At 53.3% G+C, this 21081-nt stretch overlaps 1 protein-coding gene across 5 annotated transcripts; it reads right to left on the reverse strand.

The window, feature by feature from the left end:
• Positions 1-632: 632 nt before the first annotated feature.
• Positions 633-20296, reverse strand: ELP6 (elongator acetyltransferase complex subunit 6). Of its 5 annotated transcripts, XM_074872966.1 has the most exons (7): positions 20162-20296; positions 14992-15070; positions 12581-12651; positions 5694-5821; positions 3717-3909; positions 2201-2347; positions 633-1601 (listed from the first exon to the last, which is right to left on the reverse strand). In XM_074872966.1, exons 1-7 carry the CDS (start codon positions 20213-20215, stop codon positions 1473-1475), a joined length of 801 nt encoding a protein of 266 aa, XP_074729067.1. In that variant the 5' UTR covers positions 20216-20296; the 3' UTR covers positions 633-1472. The 5 variants fall into 5 exon arrangements, with proteins under 5 accessions (XP_074729067.1, XP_074729337.1, XP_074729255.1 ...); XM_074873236.1 differs by lacking the exon at positions 12581-12651 and having other exon boundaries at positions 20162-20295; XM_074873154.1 differs by lacking the exons at positions 12581-12651; positions 20162-20296 and adding an exon at positions 19637-19997.
• Positions 20297-21081: the final 785 nt, after the last annotated feature.

A 21081-nucleotide genomic window follows, 5' to 3' on the forward strand; every position in this document is an offset into this window, starting at 1 on the left:
TACTTCAGTTACACACCATTATATGCCCATTACAGGCACGTTTTAAGCAGCTGTAGTGGCCGCAGCTCCCTTCCCCAAGATCTACTGGTCACCTCGTCCTCCCCTTGCAGATTGCCACCACGCATCGTCCCCCAGGCACTGCCACCACGCTGGGCTGGGCCAGCAGCAGCAGCACTGGGCTGGCAGCCAAGAAACACGTGTTACCCCAACGAGGCACAGCTGGCACCTGGCTAAGGGTTCGTGGGACACGGGAGGAGACCGAGCCACCAGGCTGCCTCTGCCAGCGCCCGGTACGGTGCTTTGCACCAAACCCGCGGCAGGACAGCTCACTGAGCGTTTCTGTGTGGAAAAAGCAGGAACACATCCCATTGCCAGAGTTGTTACCCCGGCTCTGGAGCTTCAAAGGACCTGGCAGGTGGCTCTTGTCTCTCACAAGCATGCGGGATGTTATTTATCTCCCACTACAGCCAGAGCATCTACCAGGAGACCTCTGGGTCTGAGTTCTGCTCCTGGGACTGTCCGTGGGGGCCCCAAAGCCATCTCCTCACCCAGGCTTGGAAGATGCCCATTTCTCTCCCCGGCCAGGGAGCCTGTGGGGAGTGGTTCCCATAGAGAGATCCATGGCTACTTAATGACTGCACCCTTATCTAATTAAAATTAGTGATTATTAGCCCCCAACAACTTTTCAACACAGGCAGGTCAACACAGTGTCAGTGATGATCTGTGATCGGGAAGCAGTGGCTGAGACAGAGGCTCATGCACAAGTGTCTGTCTGACGCCCAAAGCCAAGGACAAGCTTGGGAAGCCGCACGCTAAACGGACACACACGGGCACAGGGGTTTCATGTGAAAAGAGGGAAAGTAACAAAAAAAGCAAGGGATCAACCAAGCAAGGCAGCCTCTAGGTCTTACAGCAGCAAGGTGAGGGGCTAGACAGGTAGCTATAGGTATTTTAATTGTGTGGCAGGTGGGAGTTGAGCAAATCTCTCCCGTGCCAGAGCTGGGATAAAGGTAAGGATTGCAACACGCTCCCAGAACATCCCCGCCTCCACCCACACTGTGTCATCTCGTTAATCACCAGCGGGAGGGTGGGGTGATCCCTCCACCTAGCAGCGCCTGGCACAGCCCTGCCCCAACACACCGGAAAAGGTGAGGCACGCCCAGTCCGCAGGGCATCCCCCCTGCTTGTAGTTACACGCTCTAAGGGCCATTCTTGCAAGTTTTTGCTCTTCCTCCCGGCCTGCGTACACTGGGAACAGGGTGGGAGGAGGACAAAGGCACGCAGCGAGCTCTGGGCAGGCTAATCCCCTCGTTGGCATGCAGCTCAACACGCGTTTAAGCTTCCCTCCCGGGTCGGTTTGCTGCACAGCTCCTGGAAGGCGCTGGTGAAGCAGCCAGGCTGGTTTGGTGGCACGTCCAGCCTCCCCGGCCGTGCTCCACGTCGCTCTCACAGCCTGGCACAGTATCGCAGCATCACAGGACCGCAGCTGACAGCCCTCTAGCAAAAAAGGTGACGTTCTTGTCCTGGATCTTATACTGGTAGACCTGGACGAGATCCTTCTCCGCTGTCAGCTCCAAGGACACTCTCCTAATTATTTTAATCTGCAAAGGGAAAGGAACAGGAAGATCAACCCTTTGGCTGCCCCAGTCACAGCATCCTCACCCTCGACGCCTCTTGCTGGCCTGCAGGGAAGGGGGATCACTGATAAAAAAACCATCACACAGCTGGAGCCAGCCCCCTCGGTGGCAGCCCCCAATGAGAGACCACGCACTAACCAGACCCCACGACCCAGCTGCCCTCCCAGCCCAGAAGAGATCACTCCCAGCCAGGCTGGGATCAGGACAGGATAGTTTAGGGAAGCTTCCCAAGAACTACCTATTTTTCTTTCCCGTCATGTTGGGGCAGGAGACAGCCTGCACTGCTGTATAAACCCCTTCCAGCTTCCAGAGATGGGGGAGCCCCCAGGTTGCAGGATGTCCCTGAATATTCCCCCAGAAGTGGAGTCACAGCCATAAGAGCCCGGGTGCTCCAGCAGATCCTGGTGATCGCAGCAAGGCCACTCCTTAATCCTCAGACGTGCTGCAGACCAGGCTGGTCTCGCATGGGGCAGATGAAATGCGTCTCACCTTCCCTCGGGCCTGCAGGCAGTGTTGTGTGGGACACTAATGTGTGCCACCTCTCCATGCTTCCCGTGCGTTACCTGCCCATGAACATCCTTACAGAAGCCGGTCGCCAGCCCCTCTACCCACAGGATCAGGTCACTGTGATGACACAGGGAGTTCACAACCAGTTCATTTTCCTCGTCTTCTGAATCCTCGTTGCTGTGAACCAGCACCACAATGTTTCCCTGGAAGGAGAGCACCAGACAGCAATGAGCCCCTGCCTGGTTTCTAATCCGCTCAGGGTAAGGAAGGGGAGACAGCAAGAGGAGCTTGCACAAATGCCCTGCTAACTAAGCTACTTAGACATCCCCCAGCATGGCAGCTGGTTCCGAGCTAAAGTCCACTGAGAAAATAAACAGCAGATACATATATAAAACTCTGAAACAGCTTGCTGTATATATATTGTATTTACATACACACACATATACATAATATGCAGCCTAAAAATACATCAAGCCTTTGTTACGAGACAGCTGTCTAGTTAAACCAGTCTGTCAGGCCACGCAAACGGCAACTGAGTGAATTCAGAACAGCTAAATAAAGACATGGCCGAACGGCCACAGCCAGAGCTGCGGTGCTCGAACCTTCCCAGCTCTGGCAAGAAGCAAAGAGCTCCCCAACGCAACACCCGCTCTATTAAAAGTACATCCCAAGAGTCTCTGCCTCAGCCCATGCAGGTCACCAAGGACTTAAAATAACATGAAATTCCCAATCAATTAAAATGTATTTTAAAGCTTCAGAACATCTTAGACGGAAATAGAAATGTGTTAGCACGATTTATCATCTTCTTTAGCTGTTTTGGAGGTAAATATTCTCAGCAAGCAGAACATCCCCTGTCAGCATTTACAGCACAAACACCCTGGCACCATATGAAGCGCAGGATAACAAAACCTGACACCATCTACTTTTATTTCTCACTCAAGCAGAGAGAGAAGTGGCTGGGGTGGGGGGATGCTGCAATGTAAATAGCAAAGGATGGATGTGACTGTAATGATTTTTGGCTGCGGTGCTCTCAGAAGTTAGCACATTGCTGGGGAGATCTTTGTAGAAGTGCTGCATCGTCACACGTCCTTAGAAACCAGCCAGTGCAACACAGAGCAACGCTGAAGGTTGGTGGAAGCAGTGTCTCGTGTTCCCTCCAAGTGGTCCTTCACCTCTGACTCCTGCGAGACCCATCAAGCCCTCGCTACCTTCATAATCCACTTCATTCCCTGCCCTCCCACATGCACACAAACGTGGGCATGAGTAGAGATCTCTGGAGAGCCAGGAGCTCTAAGAAACTGTATTTTACACCTCAAATCCAGGCTTACAGGTCAGGGATAGACCGAGCCCTTCTCTGGGCAGCGCCTCCTGGGAAACCAGTTCCTACACAGGTACTCCAGGGACTAACACAACTCCCTGAGTGTGGCCCTAGAGCAACAACTTCAATGTCTTAGAGAGCCAAAGCCTTCCAAAACCTCATCGTGCACAGGTGGAAAAAGAAAGCCAGGCTCTGCTCCAGAGGTTCTTCCGTACACGTAGCGTACAGGACGCTGCCCACGGAGGGAGCAGTACCTTCAGCTGGGAGCACACCACGACCCTGCAGTAGTGGATGAAGTCCAGCACCGCCACCGGCGCGGCGCCCAGGCTGAGCAGGACGCTGAGGTCGTCCACCAGCAGCACGGGCCCCTTCCAGGAGTCACTGCCAGCGGGAGTCAGGGACGTCCGGACGAAGTCAAACAAGGCTTTGAGGTCAGAAGCTCCCTCACTAGAAGAGAAGAAGGAGGTCTCGAGGGGCTCAGCCCACGTGCAAGTTGTGCGTCCCCCTCCTCACCCACTGACCCAACGTGGGGAGCACCAGCCTGCACCCTCCCTGATGTCCACACTGCTGTGACAGTCATCAGGTCCTACACTTCCCTGCAGTCACTGCTCCTCTGCTTGCCTGTGTGCAGTGAAACCCTCCCGCCCTGCTCCAGGGATCAGATAATAGTTTGGATTGGAAGGGACCCTTAAAGATCATCCAGTTCCAACCCCTCTGCCACGGGCAGGGACACCTTCCACTAGCCCAGGTTGCCCAAAGCCCCGTCCAACCTGGCCTTGAACCCTTCCAGGGAGGGGGCAGCCACAGCTTCTCTGGGCAACCTGTGCCAGGGCCTCACCACCCTCACAGGGAAGAATTTCCTCCTTACATCTAATCTAAATCTCCCCTCTTGAAGTTTAAAGCCATTTCCACTCATCCCATCCCTACACCCCTGATCAAGAGTCCCTTCCCCCCTTTCCTGTAGCCCCTTTCAGCCCTGGGAGGCCGCTCTAAGGTCTCCCCAGAGCCTTCTCTTCTCCAGCTGAACCCCCCAACTCTCTCAGCCTGTCCTCACAGGGGGGTGCTCCAGCCCCCCGAGCATCTTTGTGGCCTCCTCTGGCCTCGCTCGAGCAGGTCCGTGTTCTTCTGCTGTTTGTGCCCCCAGAGCTGGACCCAGCACTGCAGGGGGGTCTCAGGAGAGCGGAGCAGAGGGGGAGAATCCCCCCCCTCGCCCTGCTGCCCACACTGCTCTGGGTGCAGCCCAGCACACGGTGGCTTTCTAGGCTGTGAGTGCACGTTGCTGGCTCACAGGCAGTTTTCCATCCACTCATACCCCCAAGTCCTTCTCCTTGGGCCTGCTCTCAATCCCTTCATCCCCCAGCCTGTGTTTGTGCTTGGGATTGCCCCGACCCATGGGCAGGACCTTGCCCTTGGCCTTGTTGCACTTCATAAGATTCACATGGGCCCACTTCTCCAGCCTGTCCAGTGTTTGATCCTGCCACACTCCAACAAATACCCACTCGCCTGGACCCGAAGGTCTGCATGGTCCCACGGCACAGGGGTATGTGGGGTTTCAGTCCCTGCCCTGGGTCTCACCAAAGGCCCACCTACCCCAGCATGAGTCTGAAACAGCAGAGAGCCAGGAGCATACAGGAACAGAGCAAGTACGTGGTCGTCCTTGCCCAGAGGCTGCCTGACCCAGAGGTGGTATCTTCCAATTTAACAGCCCTTGGTGGATTTTTTCTACCAAATCATCAGGGACATGGAGAAAGTGAAGTGGGAATAAAAATGAAAGCCAGTGTGGTTAAAGCAGTACTGTTCTCTTGGATGAGAATAAAACTCAGAATAATTAAAGGAATAAAACTGTTTGGACCAAATAAAAATTTGACACAAACCTGTTGAGTGCTGAAATAAATTTTCTCTAGACCTGTAACATGCTTGGCAATGAGGATGGGGGTGGAAATTCTTCTAAAATGCTGGAGAAGAGGGACAGAATCCCTCTCCGAGCAGCAGGGAGAGACAGGGCAGGACAAGCACAGCGATGTGCACGGCGCTGGCATTCCCCCTCACTTAGGTGTCCAGCTACTGAGCCCTTGGGCCCCGAAGGGAAGCCCAAAGGGAGCTGGGTCTCAGCTGTGGACCTCGCTGCTGCTCTTGGTGTTGGCTGCAGTGGCAGGGGACGTGAGGGGGGAAACGGTCTGTGCCGGGGGCCCTGCTGAGCCCCAGCAGAACCACCAACCGCTCAGGTTTACCTTAGAAACTGAAGAGGACTAGGCTGTCCTGACTGCTCCTCCTCTCCAAACAAGAGGTCAAGGCAGGACTTGAGGCCTTCCAAGAAGATAAGCTGTCCCCGTTCTTTGGCAGCTGTCAGACTGACTCCCTTGAGAGAGGAAAACACGATGTTGTAGAGTAAACAGCTTTGGAGGAAGGGCGCAAACAGAACCAAGTGGATCGACAGCCGATTTTTATCAAGTCTTATCTAAATGTGCTAGTAACATCAGTGCATCAGCGAGTCCTGCACAGGGGATGAAACGGGTGGTTCTGTTACACACACTGGCAGACACATTCGCTGTCCTGTATTTTGCCAAGAGATTAAAAAAATATATATGTATTGTGATTTGGGGGCTCAAACATCCTGGAATTGCTCCTGGGAAGACAGCATCATTGCAGGGGAAAAAAACAGCTTCCTATCCAGAGGCAGGGAGAAGATGGGTACAGGCTTCTCCAGGCTGCCCCAAGGACCCTGCTGTTAGCAATTTCTTCACTCTCCCTTCTTGGATGGTGAAAGCCTTTGGTTTTCACTATCTCCAAATCATCGCTGTGGCAATAACGACTCCCCAGCACAACCCACTCACCTGAGCGAGGCACGGCCCAGATCTGGAGAACACCATGGACTAGGCACCCCGGCGCTCTCACAACACCAGGAGAGAACAGCGTGGCCGGGACTCCCACGGGAAGCAGCCTCAGCCCTGACTCCCCTTTGGAGAAGGAAGGAGGGACCACAACAAACTGCCTGGGGCCGCGACTCAGACTCAAGCTGAGAGAGATTTCCAGCTCTCAGCTCTGCTTCACCATGAGGCTGACCTTGAGAGCCACAGGCTGGGCACATCCAGCCCCAACGGAGAAAGCCCTGGCAGAGTTGCAGCAGACATGCAGAAGACCCCAACTGGAAATCTAGTTCATTTACTCCTGACTCATCCTCCTTTCTTTCATCAGCAAGGGCTACTTTCGCCAACCATCCTATAGCTCCTCAGCTTACAGGTAACTGCAATGGTTCACCTTTCAAGAGAAAATTTAGTGCCTGTTACCGACACGATCACACAAAGATATCTCATGCGCGCTATCTTCAGACCTCGGCCAAACTGCATTTCCCAGCAAGAAGTGCAAATTTGCTCAGCTATCCAGTGTGGGTTGCTTCCCACATTTCACAACGGGACTGTGATTTCTTAAAATGGAGCCAAGGAGCATTAACGCCAAGATTCGCAGCGTCTCGGCAGCCTGGAAATAGGGCTGTTGTGCAACGCAGCAGGTAGGTGGACAAGATGGCGAGATAGATGGTTTACAAAGAGTTCAGGAAGGTTTAGCTCAATGCAGTACTGCTTGACAGGCAGAACCAGTGGCAGGGAACCAGAAACAAGGATCCTGAGAAAGCAGTTCCCATATTCCCCGAGAGAAGACATCCCTTTGGGATGCTGTGAGATTTTGAACCCTCCAAAGAAGGTGGCTGAGCAGGACTGCTCAGGAACAGAGGCAACTCCTAGGGCAGGAGCAGGAGCCCTTACCTTAAGCCAGGACTGGCTTCTGCCTGAACACTGGAAAAGGCACACAGCAGTCAGCAGCGCTGGTGCTTTTGACCAGGAACTTTTTAAGCATCACAGAAAATACAGATTTTTGTTTATTTCCTAAGCAATCCTGCTGGGAGCTGCAGGACATGTGAGCACAGTCTGAGTCGCCCAGCAAGGGGAAGGCTCGTACAAACTCTTCCCCCAGGACCTCGAGCACTGAACAGAGTGCTGTGCTTGGCGCTGTCCCGACACCTTTTGAAAAGACCTTGGAGGTTTTCCAAGCGTTTCCCAGTCCTCACGACAGCCCTGAGAGCCACCGTGCTCTCCTGGCTCACACACAAGAGGGAGGTGGAGCAAAGCGGTGTCCACTTCTGCCTTCTACCCCTGTGTTTCATCTGCTCAACCTTTCTGTTATTCTGACATGAAAATGTAAGTGCCCCTTTTCTTATCTTTTCTTGTTATATAAAAAAAAAGATTGTAAAGTCACATCTTAAGCATTTGATCAATGAGACAATCCCTACAAGGGGCTGGGCCCAGCTGCTTTGTGAACGTGGCATTTCCACATGAGGACCTCCAGGGAGAAGGCCTGGGTAGATAAGGAAGAGGTCCTTCCCACAAAGATTAACCCTGAGCTCCTCCAAGGCTTATCAGTTGCCACACGGTTCAGTCCTAATGAGAGGAAAGACAGATTTCCACTGTTTTCCCTCCCAGCTGAAATGCGAGGGCGAGGGATCCATTCATCAGGGCTGCTGCCAGAAAACGCTGTCTACATCAACTAGAAACCAACAGATCGGAGGCAGCGTCTTCCATCACGGCCAGGGGATACTTTGACAAGCAGAGGCTACTCCAAGCCAAAGGCTGTCTGACATGTGCCCACCTCAGATCCAGCTTTTAATAAAATCAGCCCTCAGCTTGCCCTTCCCTTTCCTGGTCCTGCACACATGCTTCTGGGAGGAAATTGGTCCCACCTACCATGCAAACTGCAGGAAGGAGAGCCTCAGGCAAGGCACCAGCCAGCATTTTTGGACATATCCCTTTTGTTTTCAAATACCTTCTCAAGGAACAGCATTAACCAGCAAGTGTTGCCACACACTCTTGCCTCACCTAATCCACTTTGTCTCCTCTCTCTTCCCCTTCTCCCAGGCAAGCCAGGAGCTGTAATTCCCATGAAAGGGACTCTTGCAGAGCACAGGGCACTTTGCTCTCCCTGCCATACCTCCTGCGGGTCCCGAGCCCGGCAGAGCCTGATGTGGGCTGTGGGTGGAGAGATTCAGCGTTTGCAGGTGGTATTTGCTCACTAAAACTGTGCCAGAAAGCAGGGCCGGAACGGAGAGCTAAGGGAAGCCTCTTGGGCAACTGCAAGCACACACGATGGAAAATTTCTACCCGAGGACAGAAGAACCTTTATGTGGCAGGCCAGGAGTGAGGAACAGGAGGCAAATACCTGACGCGCCCTAAAGTGGGGCTGGGTTGCACAGCACTCTCACCAACCTCATCCCCTTGTGAATTTTTGGAGCCCACAGGACTCGGCACTTGCTGAAATTTTTGCTACAGCAGTGGCGAAATTCGCTATTAATGTCAATAATTCAGAAACTGATTTTAACTTTGCTTCAGACATTTCTTCCTGCACACACAAACTCTCTGTATTTCAGATCAGCAAGGAAACAGTCTCCCTTCTTTAAAATACCCAGCAGCTTGCTGCTGTTACACCAGGGACTGCCTGGATGACAGAGAGAAGGGCCACAGCATGAGAGGAAGGCAGCCTGGGGCAGTGTGCTTGTGGGTCAGACCAGGAATTGGATCCCCTTGGGGCCATGATGTTCCTGGGTGGACCCAGCAAGTCCAGTCCCATTTTCCAACTGGGAACCAGGTCCCAAAGAGACAGCATCAAAGACCTGGACTCACCCCACTGTAGTCATCTGCCACAGCAAACCTCTGCTTGTCTCCCAGCTAGCAGCCTGCCCGATGTAACCTCTGGAAGTAGCACAAGGAGCATCAGGACAGCTCAGAGATGGTGGAAAAAGTGCTTAAAATGGCCAACGGCACCTTCCTGACTGCGACAGACACTACATGGGTCCCTCCTGCAGAGCCACAGTGCTGCACAGCACCCAAACAGCGTGTATTATCAGCCCTGAAAGCTTTCATTATCTCACAGCACCACGCTCCATTATCACTGGCAGCGCATAGACATCATCTCTGGCAATCTGTCATTTATCGATCAAACCCAGAGATGCTTCTGAAACAGCAGCTCGGTGTGATTGGAGCTGCGAGCTCCGCAACAGAGCACAATTGTTCTCGTCAGTCCGGGATGCTGCCAGCCGGGCAGCGTGGCAGCCCACCGGCCTGCCAGCAGTGACGTCCCTTCAAACCAGAACCGCCGCTCGCCGCTGGCCATTTCATAAGGGAAAGCAAAATATTTGCAGGAGAGAACTAGTAATGGAGCGTGCGAGGCAGCGGTCATTAGCTCAAACAGCAAACACAGCTGTGGTGCAAAGTGCGACGATCTGTGATCAGGCAACTGGCCAAGGTCTCCTCTCTAGTGCAGCTACCTGCAGGGAAAGCAGAGAGAACCAGGCGATGGCCTCTGGCCTGTGATCTCAGCGCTGTGGCAGGGGACAGGGGAGCAGGCAAGGGGGAGACCAAATGGGGACAAATACATTTTTAAAACAAAACAAACACTGGACAAAGGAGGGTGGGAGCACCAATCTGGCAAGCTGCCCTGGTGCCATTAGCCTTGCTATGGCCCAGCATGTTCTCTACAAGGTCATGACAAATAACATTAACCGTCCCTTAAAATTAAGTGCAGATCCTCATGAAAAGATCGGGATTTGCAGAAAAGGAAAAGTGTGAAGCCAATATTGTAGAGCCAGCACAGGCACAAACATCCAGGGAAGCTTTTTCCAGCGAGTAAAAATACATCACTGCATTTAGCTAACGTGTAAGGAACTGGTTCTGGACTGGTAAGACCTGGCAACACTGTGGGGAAGGAGCACGTGAGGTAAGCATTACTTCAACTATGTATAAATACTCAGTATATCACCATAGCTCAGGTGCTACAAGGGCCAGATCCACAAAAGATTGCTGTAAAGGCTGCATAATACGACCCTGGCTCTGGGACTCTCCCTCCCAGGCCTGGGACACCCTGTTCCCAGCAGAAACAGGAGCATCCCGAATTAATGAAGCTCTTCCAACTGCAGTCTTTCATAAGTGCATTATCTGCTAGGAATGATTACGCATGGGAGATTTAATCTGCGGATGGAATAACATAATGCAGGTGGCTGCCCACGGGCCAGATTCTTCCACGCAGTTCCAAGAGGAACAACAGTCCGACCCCCTGCAACTCTCCTGGTCAACGCTCGCTAGCCACCGAGGAAGAGGAGATGGGAAGGGGAGCAGCCGGTGATTTGGTGAAGCATGCAGCTCACCTAACTGCAGCGTGACACAGCTCAGGGTACTGCCTGACATCAGGGTTTGCTGCAGCCATGTAAATGACATCCCAGCTGGTCTCTACAGCAGCAAATTCTTAAGCAAGCCTACGAGCGAAACTATGCTGCCAAAACCCACCTTTACTGAGCCTGATGTGTTCATTCAGGCGAAGAAGGATTAAAGCAAAGACAATATCTTATGGAAACATAAAGAACTGGTGTTACGACCTCCAACTCCTCAGAGCTTTGGGAGAATTCACAAGAACTGACCACACGGGCACCTGTGAAGTTATAACGTAAGACTGACTCAGACTTGAAACCAACGGGACAGGGACAGCTCACTGCTGCAGGCAAATGTAATCGCTTCTCTGAACTCCCCTGGGCAAGCTGTATTGTTCTTCTTATCACCTTCCTTCCCATCAGTAACCTTTTTTTGGAAGCATCAGACAGCAAATCATTTCAATTTGCATTGCACGTGTGCTCCAGCTAATCCTCATGTTCTCTCCCTTCTCAGACTCTCCCACGAGGGAGATGACAACAGCACCTATTAAAAGCGCACGCACAAGCTGTGCATTGGGAAATTTCACCACATTAGGAAACACACCAACAAACATGACTCTGCTTTTAGAGCAGGCAAGGATCCCATATTTAACAGTTGAATCTCCTACCTACACCGGTTGCTATGCCCCGTTTCCTGTCCCACTTAGCAAGTTCCCCCCAAGATTTCCTCCTCTCTGCAACACAAAGGCCAGAACGATTCAGTCCTTGCAGAGGCTGGTTTGCTCAGCGTGGGGAATCTGCTCTGCAGGGGAATTGCAGATTGAGTATCTGCCTGTGAGTTAAAGCTCCAGGTGGAAACGCTTCGTTTGCTCCGTCCATTTTGTTTACCTTAGGTCTGAGCTCTCAGACCATTGATCTCCTTTTAAAAGATAAAAGCCAAGTTATAACCGAGTAGTAAATAAAATACAACTGTTTAGCAAGCACTGAAACTCAACCCACATTTACAGTGGGGAATACACTGTTATTGCAACACCTGAAAGTCTTTATAAGCAGCAGCAGCAGCAGCAGCACTGCGGGGATTTCCAGCAGCACCAGAGGAGGGAGGACCAATGCAAGCCCTCATCCCTTTGGCCCTGGAAGGTCACCTGGACTTCCCAGTCAGAGCATTGAACATCTGAGCATTGAACAAAAAGCTGACAGATGCAGTTTAAAGCCAGAGCTCAGACTGATTTGCTGACACTGGGAATGTCCCTGCCTACTTTGTTTCTCTGTTTCCTCGTTTCAGGGTACACATAATCCTTGCCTGACTCACCATGGGAAGAAAATCTGTAAGAACATACTCGGAGCTTGTGGCTCCTCAGACTGCTCTAACTGATGGCTTGGCCCAGAGGCCAAAAGAAGCATACAGGTGTCCTTCTGAATCTACAGGTCATTCAGCCCAAAGCACTTCATCACAATGTAACCACAGGACAGAGGACAGTCACCTCAGGAGCTCCTGTGCTGTACAGCCAGTGCATCCTGCAGGCGTACAGAGAGGCCCGAGGAACACAGACACCATGGCATTTTTCTCCCCAGAGCACTCATGAAACTACATCTACCAGTCTGGGCCTGTCTGGGGAATGCTGATCTCCAGAAAACATTTGTAAGCACAAAGAAAACAAGCAGCCGTTCAGCACTCTGCCCTCTTGGTGGCAAAGCCCAGCGGGGCCCTCACAGTGAGCTTCATAGCCAGGATTTTGCCCTATATCGCATCCCTTCTCCAGCGAGAAGGGCTCTCCATCCCCTGCCACAGCAGCACCGATCCTGACCGTCCCCATCAAGATCTGGAAACACTTGCTCACATGCAAGTCCTGTTCCCCGTTCTCATTCCTTTCCACCCAACAGAAACTACCTGGACCTGTAATTATTAACCTATGCCAAGAGACTTACCAGCTTCTGTGCTACGATGTTATAGTGACTGAAGGACTGGAGCAGGGCCACAAAGCAAACCTTACAGCCAGCTGGGTGAGAAGACAAAAAGACACGTTACCATTTTGGTTTTTTTCAAGCTGCCATTATCAAAGCACATCAATCATAGCAGCCAGGGTCCAAATCTGTCTGGAAAGGTCTTAAAGTGAGACAGGTTTGGGCAGCCCCTCACTTGCTCATGGCTGGGCTTTCCATTTTCACCTTTGTACAGGATTTTCGCATGAGAGAAAATGTTAGCCAGATTAAAAAGAAAGAGAACAGACAAGAAAAAGATGACATAAAAAAAGTAGGAGGCCCCCTTTTTGTCTCATGCCATCCTGCCCTGGGATCTTGTGGCACTGTTTGCTGATATTACTGCAAGGAGGCCAATGGCCAACCATGACACAAACTACTGAAATGAAAAAATCCCTGTTTTGGCTCTCACAGGGCAAGTGACCTTGACTGGAAAAACACACAGAACAAGCAATTTTGACAAAGACACCTCACTAAAACGTGATTTTGGAAAACCTGACACGTGAGAGTCGGGCCTTATGGTTTGGGTATGAACCAAATCAGTATTTGTTTCTCCCTGCCAGAGAGCGGGACATGGATTTCAAGTGGAACAAGTCAGGGGTCCCAGATGAGCCTTCACTGACCCCTCGGGAGCTCCCAAAAGTTTTGAGCACCAAACAGGTACTCGGACAACACGGTGGTGCTACAGACCCAGAGTAACCGTCACCCTGGAGTGGAAATGAGAGGGTGACAGCAAGCACACATGCCTTGAGACACAAGAATAATCCCAAAGTGCTGCGCACCCACAGGGATGGTGAGACCTCTCCCAGACAGACGAGCAGCTCCGTGCAGCGACTCTCAGGACAGTGCTGCAGGTCAGCACGTCAGCAGAGCTGTGGGGGGATGCAGGCAGACCCAGAGGCAGTGCCTCAGCAGGGCTGTCCCTTTGAACCATTGACACTGTTAATAATCTGCTTTCCACGGGCTTTCCTGCAGGTTCATTCTGTTCCATTAATCATAGAATCCTGGAATGGTTTGGGTTGGGAAGGACCTTAAAGACCATCCAGTCCCACCCCGCTGCCATGGGCACAGGGACACCTTCCACTAGCCCAGGTTGCCCAAAGCCCCGTCCAACCTGGCCTTGAACCCTTCCAGGGAGGGGGCAGCCACAGCTGCTCTGGGCAACCTGTGCCAGGGCCTCACCACCCTCACAGGGAAGAATTTCCTCCTTACATCTAATCTAAATCTCCCCTCTTGCAGTCTAAAACCGTTACCCCTCATCCCATCCCTACACCCCCTGATCAAGAGTCCTTCCCCCCTTTCCTGTAGCCCCTTTCAGTCCTGGGAGGCCGCTCTAAGGTCTCCCCGGAGCCTTCTCTTCTCCAGTTGAACCCCCCAACTCTCTCAGCCTGTCCTCACAGGGGGGTGCTCCAGCCCCCCGAGCATCTTCGTGGCCTCCTCTGGCCCCGCTCGAGCAGGTCCGTGTCCTTCTGATGTTGGTGCCCCCAGAGCTGGACCCAGCACTGCAGGGGGGTCTCAGGAGAGCGGAGCAGAGGGGGAGAATCCCCCCCCTCGCCCTGCTGCCCACACTGCTCTGGGTGCAGCCCAGCACATGGGTGGCTTTCTGGGCTGCGAGCACACGTTGCCAGCTCATGGCCAGCTTTTCATCCACCAGTAACTGCAAGTCCCTCTCCACAGGGCTGCTCTCAATTGACTCATCACCCAGCCTGTATTTGTGCTTAAGTAAAACAATTTCTAAAAATGGGGTAAAGCCATAGCTGAGGAAGTGGCAGTTATGGGGGGCAGAATGCACTCAGCCCCACCACCTGCACAGCACTCGGAGCTAAGCTTCAAGTCTGATAGGTACCAGATTGGCTGGGCTGGCTGCTTTGCCAGCAGAAAACTGGAGGAGTCCATGAGTCCAGCGCCCGCTCCTCAGGGGCTGGTTGGTTACTCACAGGTGAAACAGTTAGCAGAAAAGCAATTAGGCAACTTGCCAGGCTCTTTGTTTGTTTCTCTACTCACTACCTGCCAGTTGTTCCTGATATTTTTAATCTCATTACAAAACACCTAGCTAGTGAAGAAATTACAATCAACCCCTCACTCCCAGATGCCCATGTGATTTATAATGTTCACCACATTAATGACAAAACACGGTGCACAGACATTACGGGATGTGCCTAAGGAGACAGAGCAAGTACCAAGAACAAGTCAGGACTGGGATCCATAAATCCTGACCCCAAAGCTTTGTGCTAATCCGAGGATGCCTCACGCTTTGCAAAACCAGCCTCTGCTCACATAGAAACACTTTACGCTGAAGGAACCTCCAAGGATCAGGCAAAGGCAAACCCTTGCCTTGGAGAGTTCTGCTGCTGACATACCTCTGAGGTAGAAGGAGAGAAAATGGTGCACCAGGAAGCTGCCATCTGTCCTGGTGTCTCGCAGGAGTGTGAATTTACCCTGGAAAACAAGAAGCAAAATAACTTAACAGAGGAAGATGAGGGCACAAAGTGCTTCCAGTTCTATCTTGGTCAACAAGATGTCTGCTCAGGCTAGAGGAAATTCTGCAGGTATTAGTCAGAGAAAGAAGTGGACAAGCAGCGCTCCAACCACACGTCCATTTACAAAGGGATGGCAGCGCTTCCTCCGGACAGAGTCCACAGGGCGGCATCAGAAGATGCGGAATTCCCTGCTTTTTGCAAGACATGCCCACCAGCTAAAAGCCCTTGTGCTAGTCTGAGACCCCAGCTGGACCCCTGATACAGAGAAATGACCACTTTCCTTGCAAATTATTTACTTATAGCAACATATGATGATTTCTGAACGTTGCCTAAGAATCCCGCTTGCCCAGGCTGTTTTGTGGATTCAGTGTAGCTTACCCAGATAGTTTGGGGATTGGCTATGGTAAGAAAGAAGCAGGTAGCCCTGGGGTATGAATTACAAGGATAACTCACTGATAGCAGACTCAAAGCCCTCAACGGGCACTTAGGCAAACTTTAACTTGAACAAAAGGACTCAGAGATGTTATCTAGGGAGGATGATCTCGCCGATTTAGGAAGAAGACACCTGGACTTTGCTTCACAGCGCATGCCCTGGAAAGAGCGGACACCGTGAGGAAGACCACGTACTTCTCCCCTTGACCACCAAAGACCCTCACCCTATTTCTACTACGCATGCTCAGACTATGCAAATGAGCGCCGAGAAATAATTATAATAATCACGCCTATTCCCCAAACTAATTGTAATAACCCGGCCTTTCCTAATGAATATGTATGCTTTGGTGTAATAAATATTTGGCTACTTGCCAGAGATGGTGTGCAAGCTTTGTGGAGAAATCCCCTTGCACCCCAGCCGGAATAAACATACCTGCTTTACAAGTTTATCCGAGTTGTAGAGTTTGTTTCCGCGCGTCACCCCCACGCTCTGCGCCCACCAAGAGCCACCTCCTCACACCCCGGCTGCTGCAGAGGACACCAACGAGCAGCACTGCGCCTTCCAGTGCCGGCACACCCAGAGCACACACCTATTTCTGCCCCTGGAGCTGGGCACCGTTGTCATGGGTGGCTTGTGATCAATCTCAACCTCCCAGCTTCATCCCCCTCTTCTCCAACTCACAGTCATCTTCTTTCTACTCCAAGTGGCACAGATGGCAGGGGGACAACAGCCACCCACTCTGTTCCTCGACTACTCTCCCACTGCCATGGCCATCATCGCCTGTGTGCTTAAAATGGCAGCCCCGCTACAGTTGCTGCTTGTGCTGCCCCCAAACAGCCCTCCCCATCCCCTGTTCTAGGCTTACCTCAAACACGCCACGTTCTGAGCACAAAACCTGATCGTCAGAATCTGTGTACTGGAGCAGAGCTCTCTGCACAAAGTATACACCTTGTTTTGATCACGCAGGAAATTAATTCCGTTCATCAGTACGTGCTTGTTACCAGTACCAGTCTCATCAAGGCATTTGTTTCCATTAAAACCTTAGTCAAGATGTTTCTTTAATCAATACAAATCATAGAAGGGCTGCTTTTAATCACAAAGAACTTATCAATGCCTTTTTTTTTTTTTCCCCCCAATCTATTAGAAGAAAAGAAAAAGCCTTTTGGAGCAACAAGCAATCTACCCATAGGCAATTCACAAGCCATCTATCAGAGACAGCTCCCCAGTGCCTAAAACGGGTTATAAAGCGGTGCTAATGGAACAGCAAATATTGAACACGTCTGCAGGGAATGCAAAGCAGAAGACAGGGTAGAGAAGCGTGCTCTGCCTCAGCCAGAGAGAGCTCTTTCCCACCCAAAAAAAAAAAAGGTTATGCCTCTGTGGCCATTACAACAACAGGAGGCACCACCCCAGTGAGCATCTCGCTGAGGCGTATCCTCCATGGTTAAGCCTGGAGGAGTCTTTGGGTTCAAACAGCACAAACTCAAACATTCTGCGGTTTATCTTCTCCACGACTCCATCCCCTTCAACTCCCCTCTTCCCCGCAACAGCCCCCTGCAACAGCAGGCTGAATGCCACTCCGAGCGCCCTCCCTCGCCTGCTAGCTCTCGAAAGGCTCTCTCCTTTTCTCCCACATACGCTGCGCAGCACACAGCAGGATGTTATCATTCAGAGCATACAGTATTTCGCTTTGTCAAACCTTCCAGTTATCAACCTTTAAATCCTGCCAACCCTCACTTCGCTGTCACACTGCAGCTGCTTAGGCAGCACTCAAAACTCTTCATTTCTGATGCTTGGGTGCCCAGCTAGCCAGGGGTGGAAATGTCCAACCGTGCATCTCCAGAGGCAGCAGAGGAAGGCAGGCAGGCAGGCAGGAAGGCAGGCAGGAAGGCAGGAAGGCAGGCAGGCAGGCAGGAAGGCAGGCAGGCAGGCAGGAAGGCAGGAAGGCAGGCAGGCAGGAAGGCAGGGAGGCAGGGAGGCAGGGAGGCAGGGAGGCAGGGAGGCAGGGAGGCAGGGAGGCAGGGAGGCAGGGAGGCAGGGAGGAAGGCAGGAAGGCAGGAAGGCAGGAAGGAAGGCAGGAAGGAAGGCAGGAAGGAAGGCAGGAAGGAAGGCAGGAAGGAAGGCAGGAAGGAAGGCAGGAAGGAAGGCACAGGTAGGAAGGCAGGCAGGTAGGCAGGCAGGAAGGCAACAACTCTGGGAAACTCCAGCATCTTGCTTGTGGTCACAGAACTGCCCCAAAGCCTTTACCAACTCCCGAGCACAGAACACAAATACAGGAACTGGGGTTCTCCCAGTTGTGTTGACACAAGGAGGAAGGCATGCCAAGCCAGCAGGAATCTGCGAGGCTTCCCAAGGCCTGCAAACCCCTGTGGTCACGCTGTCTCCATGCGGGTCCACGCGCCTCTTGCACCCATCCCCACAGATGGCATATACCAAATTGTTTAGCGGTTGGCTGGAAGAAACCAGGTCCCTGGGGGACCTGAGAGCAGGCGGCTTCCCCTTGCTGCCAGGTGAGAGGAATTCTGAGGAGGAGCAGGTATGTCCTGGCCCCACCACCACCTTGTTTGCCACTGTGCAGAAACCCCGTGGCCCTCGATTTGCCACCACAGATGCGCAGTCTGATTCTGTTCCCCCTTCTGCACATCCTTCTCAAGCCCAGAGAGGTGCTGCTGGGGACAAAGCACTTCCAAAGGCAAGGCCTTCTTGTAGCACCTTCTCCACCCTTCTGCCCCAGCCCTCTCCCTCCACACTCTGCTTTCACACTCTTTCCACCTGCAGGCTACACAGCAGAAGCTGCAGCTACTTGTTAGAAACTGCCAAAATCCCTTGGCAGGGCAGCAGCGGGTGTCACAAGCACTCAGCAGTGACATGTCAGATACACCCACACAGGCGGCAGCTTCATCCACCTACCAGCCCTGCAGTGAAGGCATTTGTCAGCACTTTGAAAATGGCACAAACCAACCGTGGAGATGCAGAAACCGGGATGGCAGAGACGTGAAGAAGTGATTTGCGAAGGGCTGATGCTTTTTTAAGCACAGCAGGACACCAATTTCCAGCCAGCCACGGCCAGATATCTCAGCACACCCCACAGAACACATCTCCCCAGGGGGAGAGCCCAGACCCAGACGGCACTGCTCTGTGCAGCAATCGGTGACACTGAATGGTGTAGAGAGCAACTTGCAAAACAAGACTACTCATGATTTACCACCAGCTTAGTCCATACCACAGTGTATGAATTCAATCTTCCAACTCTGGCACCCGGGAACACCACTTGCTCTGCAGCCAGCCATAATCTGGTGTTACACGACTGCCAGACAACGCGACAAAAAGGAACCTGGAGCATGCGGTGGGAAGTCCCAGTCCCTGGCTGATGGGAGAGGAAGAGCCGACACAAATCTGAGGCAATTCCTCACACAGAGGAGCCTTTGGTTCACTTCCTCTGACAGGTCCTGCCTGGGCTGTCAAGTCAAAACCCAGGATCTTCAGGCCAAATCTTCTGGTTTTGCTCTCCAGAATCTCCTATTTGCATCCTGCCTCTGAAACCCGGCTTGCAGGTGTCAGCATCCCCCACTCATCCCACAGCTCCACCGTCAAACCCACCTTAGAGCCCAGGCTCCGCTCTGCCAACAAACTCCAAGAGCTCTTCGTTTAGTGTTTCACACGGGTTAAAAACCCAATCGTCAACCCACAGGGACTTGGGAATCCACACAGCAGTGCTGGTCTATCCTTCACAGAGAGTGACACCACTACCACCGAGCCTTAGCCAGCCTTAGCCAACAACCTCTACCAGGTCTGCTTCGAGCCCCGAGGACCTGTTCTCTACCCAGCAGTGCTCTCCCAGCTTTTCTCCAGCATTTCTTCCCCAGCAGACCAGCCCTGCCCTGCTCTAGGCAGGCTGACAAGGAATTACCTCCCTGGCATTTTTCAGCCCAGGGACAAAGCTGCCCTACTCACATCATAAGCTCTGCAAGAAGGGGGAAACTCAGGGCTTACAAAATAAATTATCATCCCCAACCTGCTTTTATTATCTAAGCTAGTATCCATCAGGAAAAACATAATGTGTAACACACGCATATTTTATTAACTTTTTACCTGAACCACTTCACAGCTCTTTTACAAGGCGAGGGTGTTTAGTTAGTGCGTGATTTCATTAGCCCAAGAACTGCATGGATGAACTGAATCAATTTAGTGGCCCAAAGGACGAGAAACCTCTGGAAACCACCACAGGGCCCGGAGGAGGAGCGCTGAGTAGCGAGCTTCACCCCCGGTTTTGCTGTTCTTCACATCACGACAGCGATCACCAAGGGCTGCAGGGCCAGGGCCCGTCCCCTCCGTAGCGGCGGATACCAGAGCCACGGCGGGGAGCCAGGGCCGGGCGAAGGGCAGGGCAGGGCCGTGAGGCGCGGCGGGAGAGGCCGAGGCCGCGGCCGCCGCCATAGCGCGCTCCCGCCACCGCCCGGGGCCCCGCCCCTCCCAGCATGCACCGCGCGGCTCCCGGCGGGCAGCGCTGCCCGGGCGGCAGCTCCCAGCAGGCCCCGCGCGGGCCCTCACGGCCGCGGCGTCCCCGCGCCCCCCTCCCTCCTTCCCTCCCTCCTTCCCTCCTTCCCTCCCTCTTACCGTCCCCGGCCGCTGCGGGGAGGCGTCCAGCAGCTCGTTCAGCTCCGCGAACATGGCGGGCGGCCGCGGAGGGGACCCGGAGGCTTCCGGGCGAGGTGACGGGAGGGGGCGAAGCGGTGCGGCCCCCGCGCATGCGCGGAGCGGAGCCGGACGGCGCCGCCTGCTGGAGGGGCGGCAGCTGGGGGGTGTCGCCGTGGCCCGCCCTTCCCCCGCTCCCCGCACTCTCCCTCAGGCATCTTGGGGCGGGGGGTGGTGAGCAGCGTCGCTGGGCACCCTCACCCTGGTGCCCATCCTGCCCTCCTGTGCCAGCGGGCTTTGGCTGGGCCGCCCCCAGGCTCACCCGGTGATTTGCGTTCGTCCTGCTGCAGGACTTGGCCTTTCCCATGGTTGAGCTGCATGAGGATCCTCTCAGCCCACCTCTCCAGCCTGCCAGGCCCCCCAGCATCCATCCTGATCGTTAATGAAACGATCATTGGGGGCGTTGATTGCCAGCCGGCTGAACAGGAGCCAGCAGTGTGCCCAGGTGGCCAAGAAGGCCAATGGCATCCTGGCTTGTATCAGCACTAGCGTGGCCAGCAGGGACAGGGAAGGGATCTCACCCCTGTACTCGGCACTGGTGAGGCCGCCCCTCGATGAGTGGGTTCAGTTTTGGGCCCCTCACTCCAAAAAGGCCATTGAATGACTCGAGCGTGTCCAGAGAAGGGCAACGGAGCTGGTGCAGGGTCTGGAGCACAGGTCTGATGGGGAGCGGCTGAGGGAACTGGGGAGGTTGAGTCTGGAGAAGAGGAGGCTGAGGGGAGACCTCATGGCCCCCTCCAAGTCCCTGAAAGGAGGGTGCAGAGAGGGGGGATGAGTCTCTTGAGCCAAGGAACCAGCGCCAGGCCAAGAGGGAATGGCCTCAAGCTGCACCAGGGCAGGGT

Source organism: Strix uralensis, chromosome 1 (genome assembly GCF_047716275.1).
Source record: "Strix uralensis isolate ZFMK-TIS-50842 chromosome 1, bStrUra1, whole genome shotgun sequence".
NCBI classification, from domain to species: Eukaryota; Metazoa; Chordata; class Aves; order Strigiformes; family Strigidae; genus Strix; species Strix uralensis.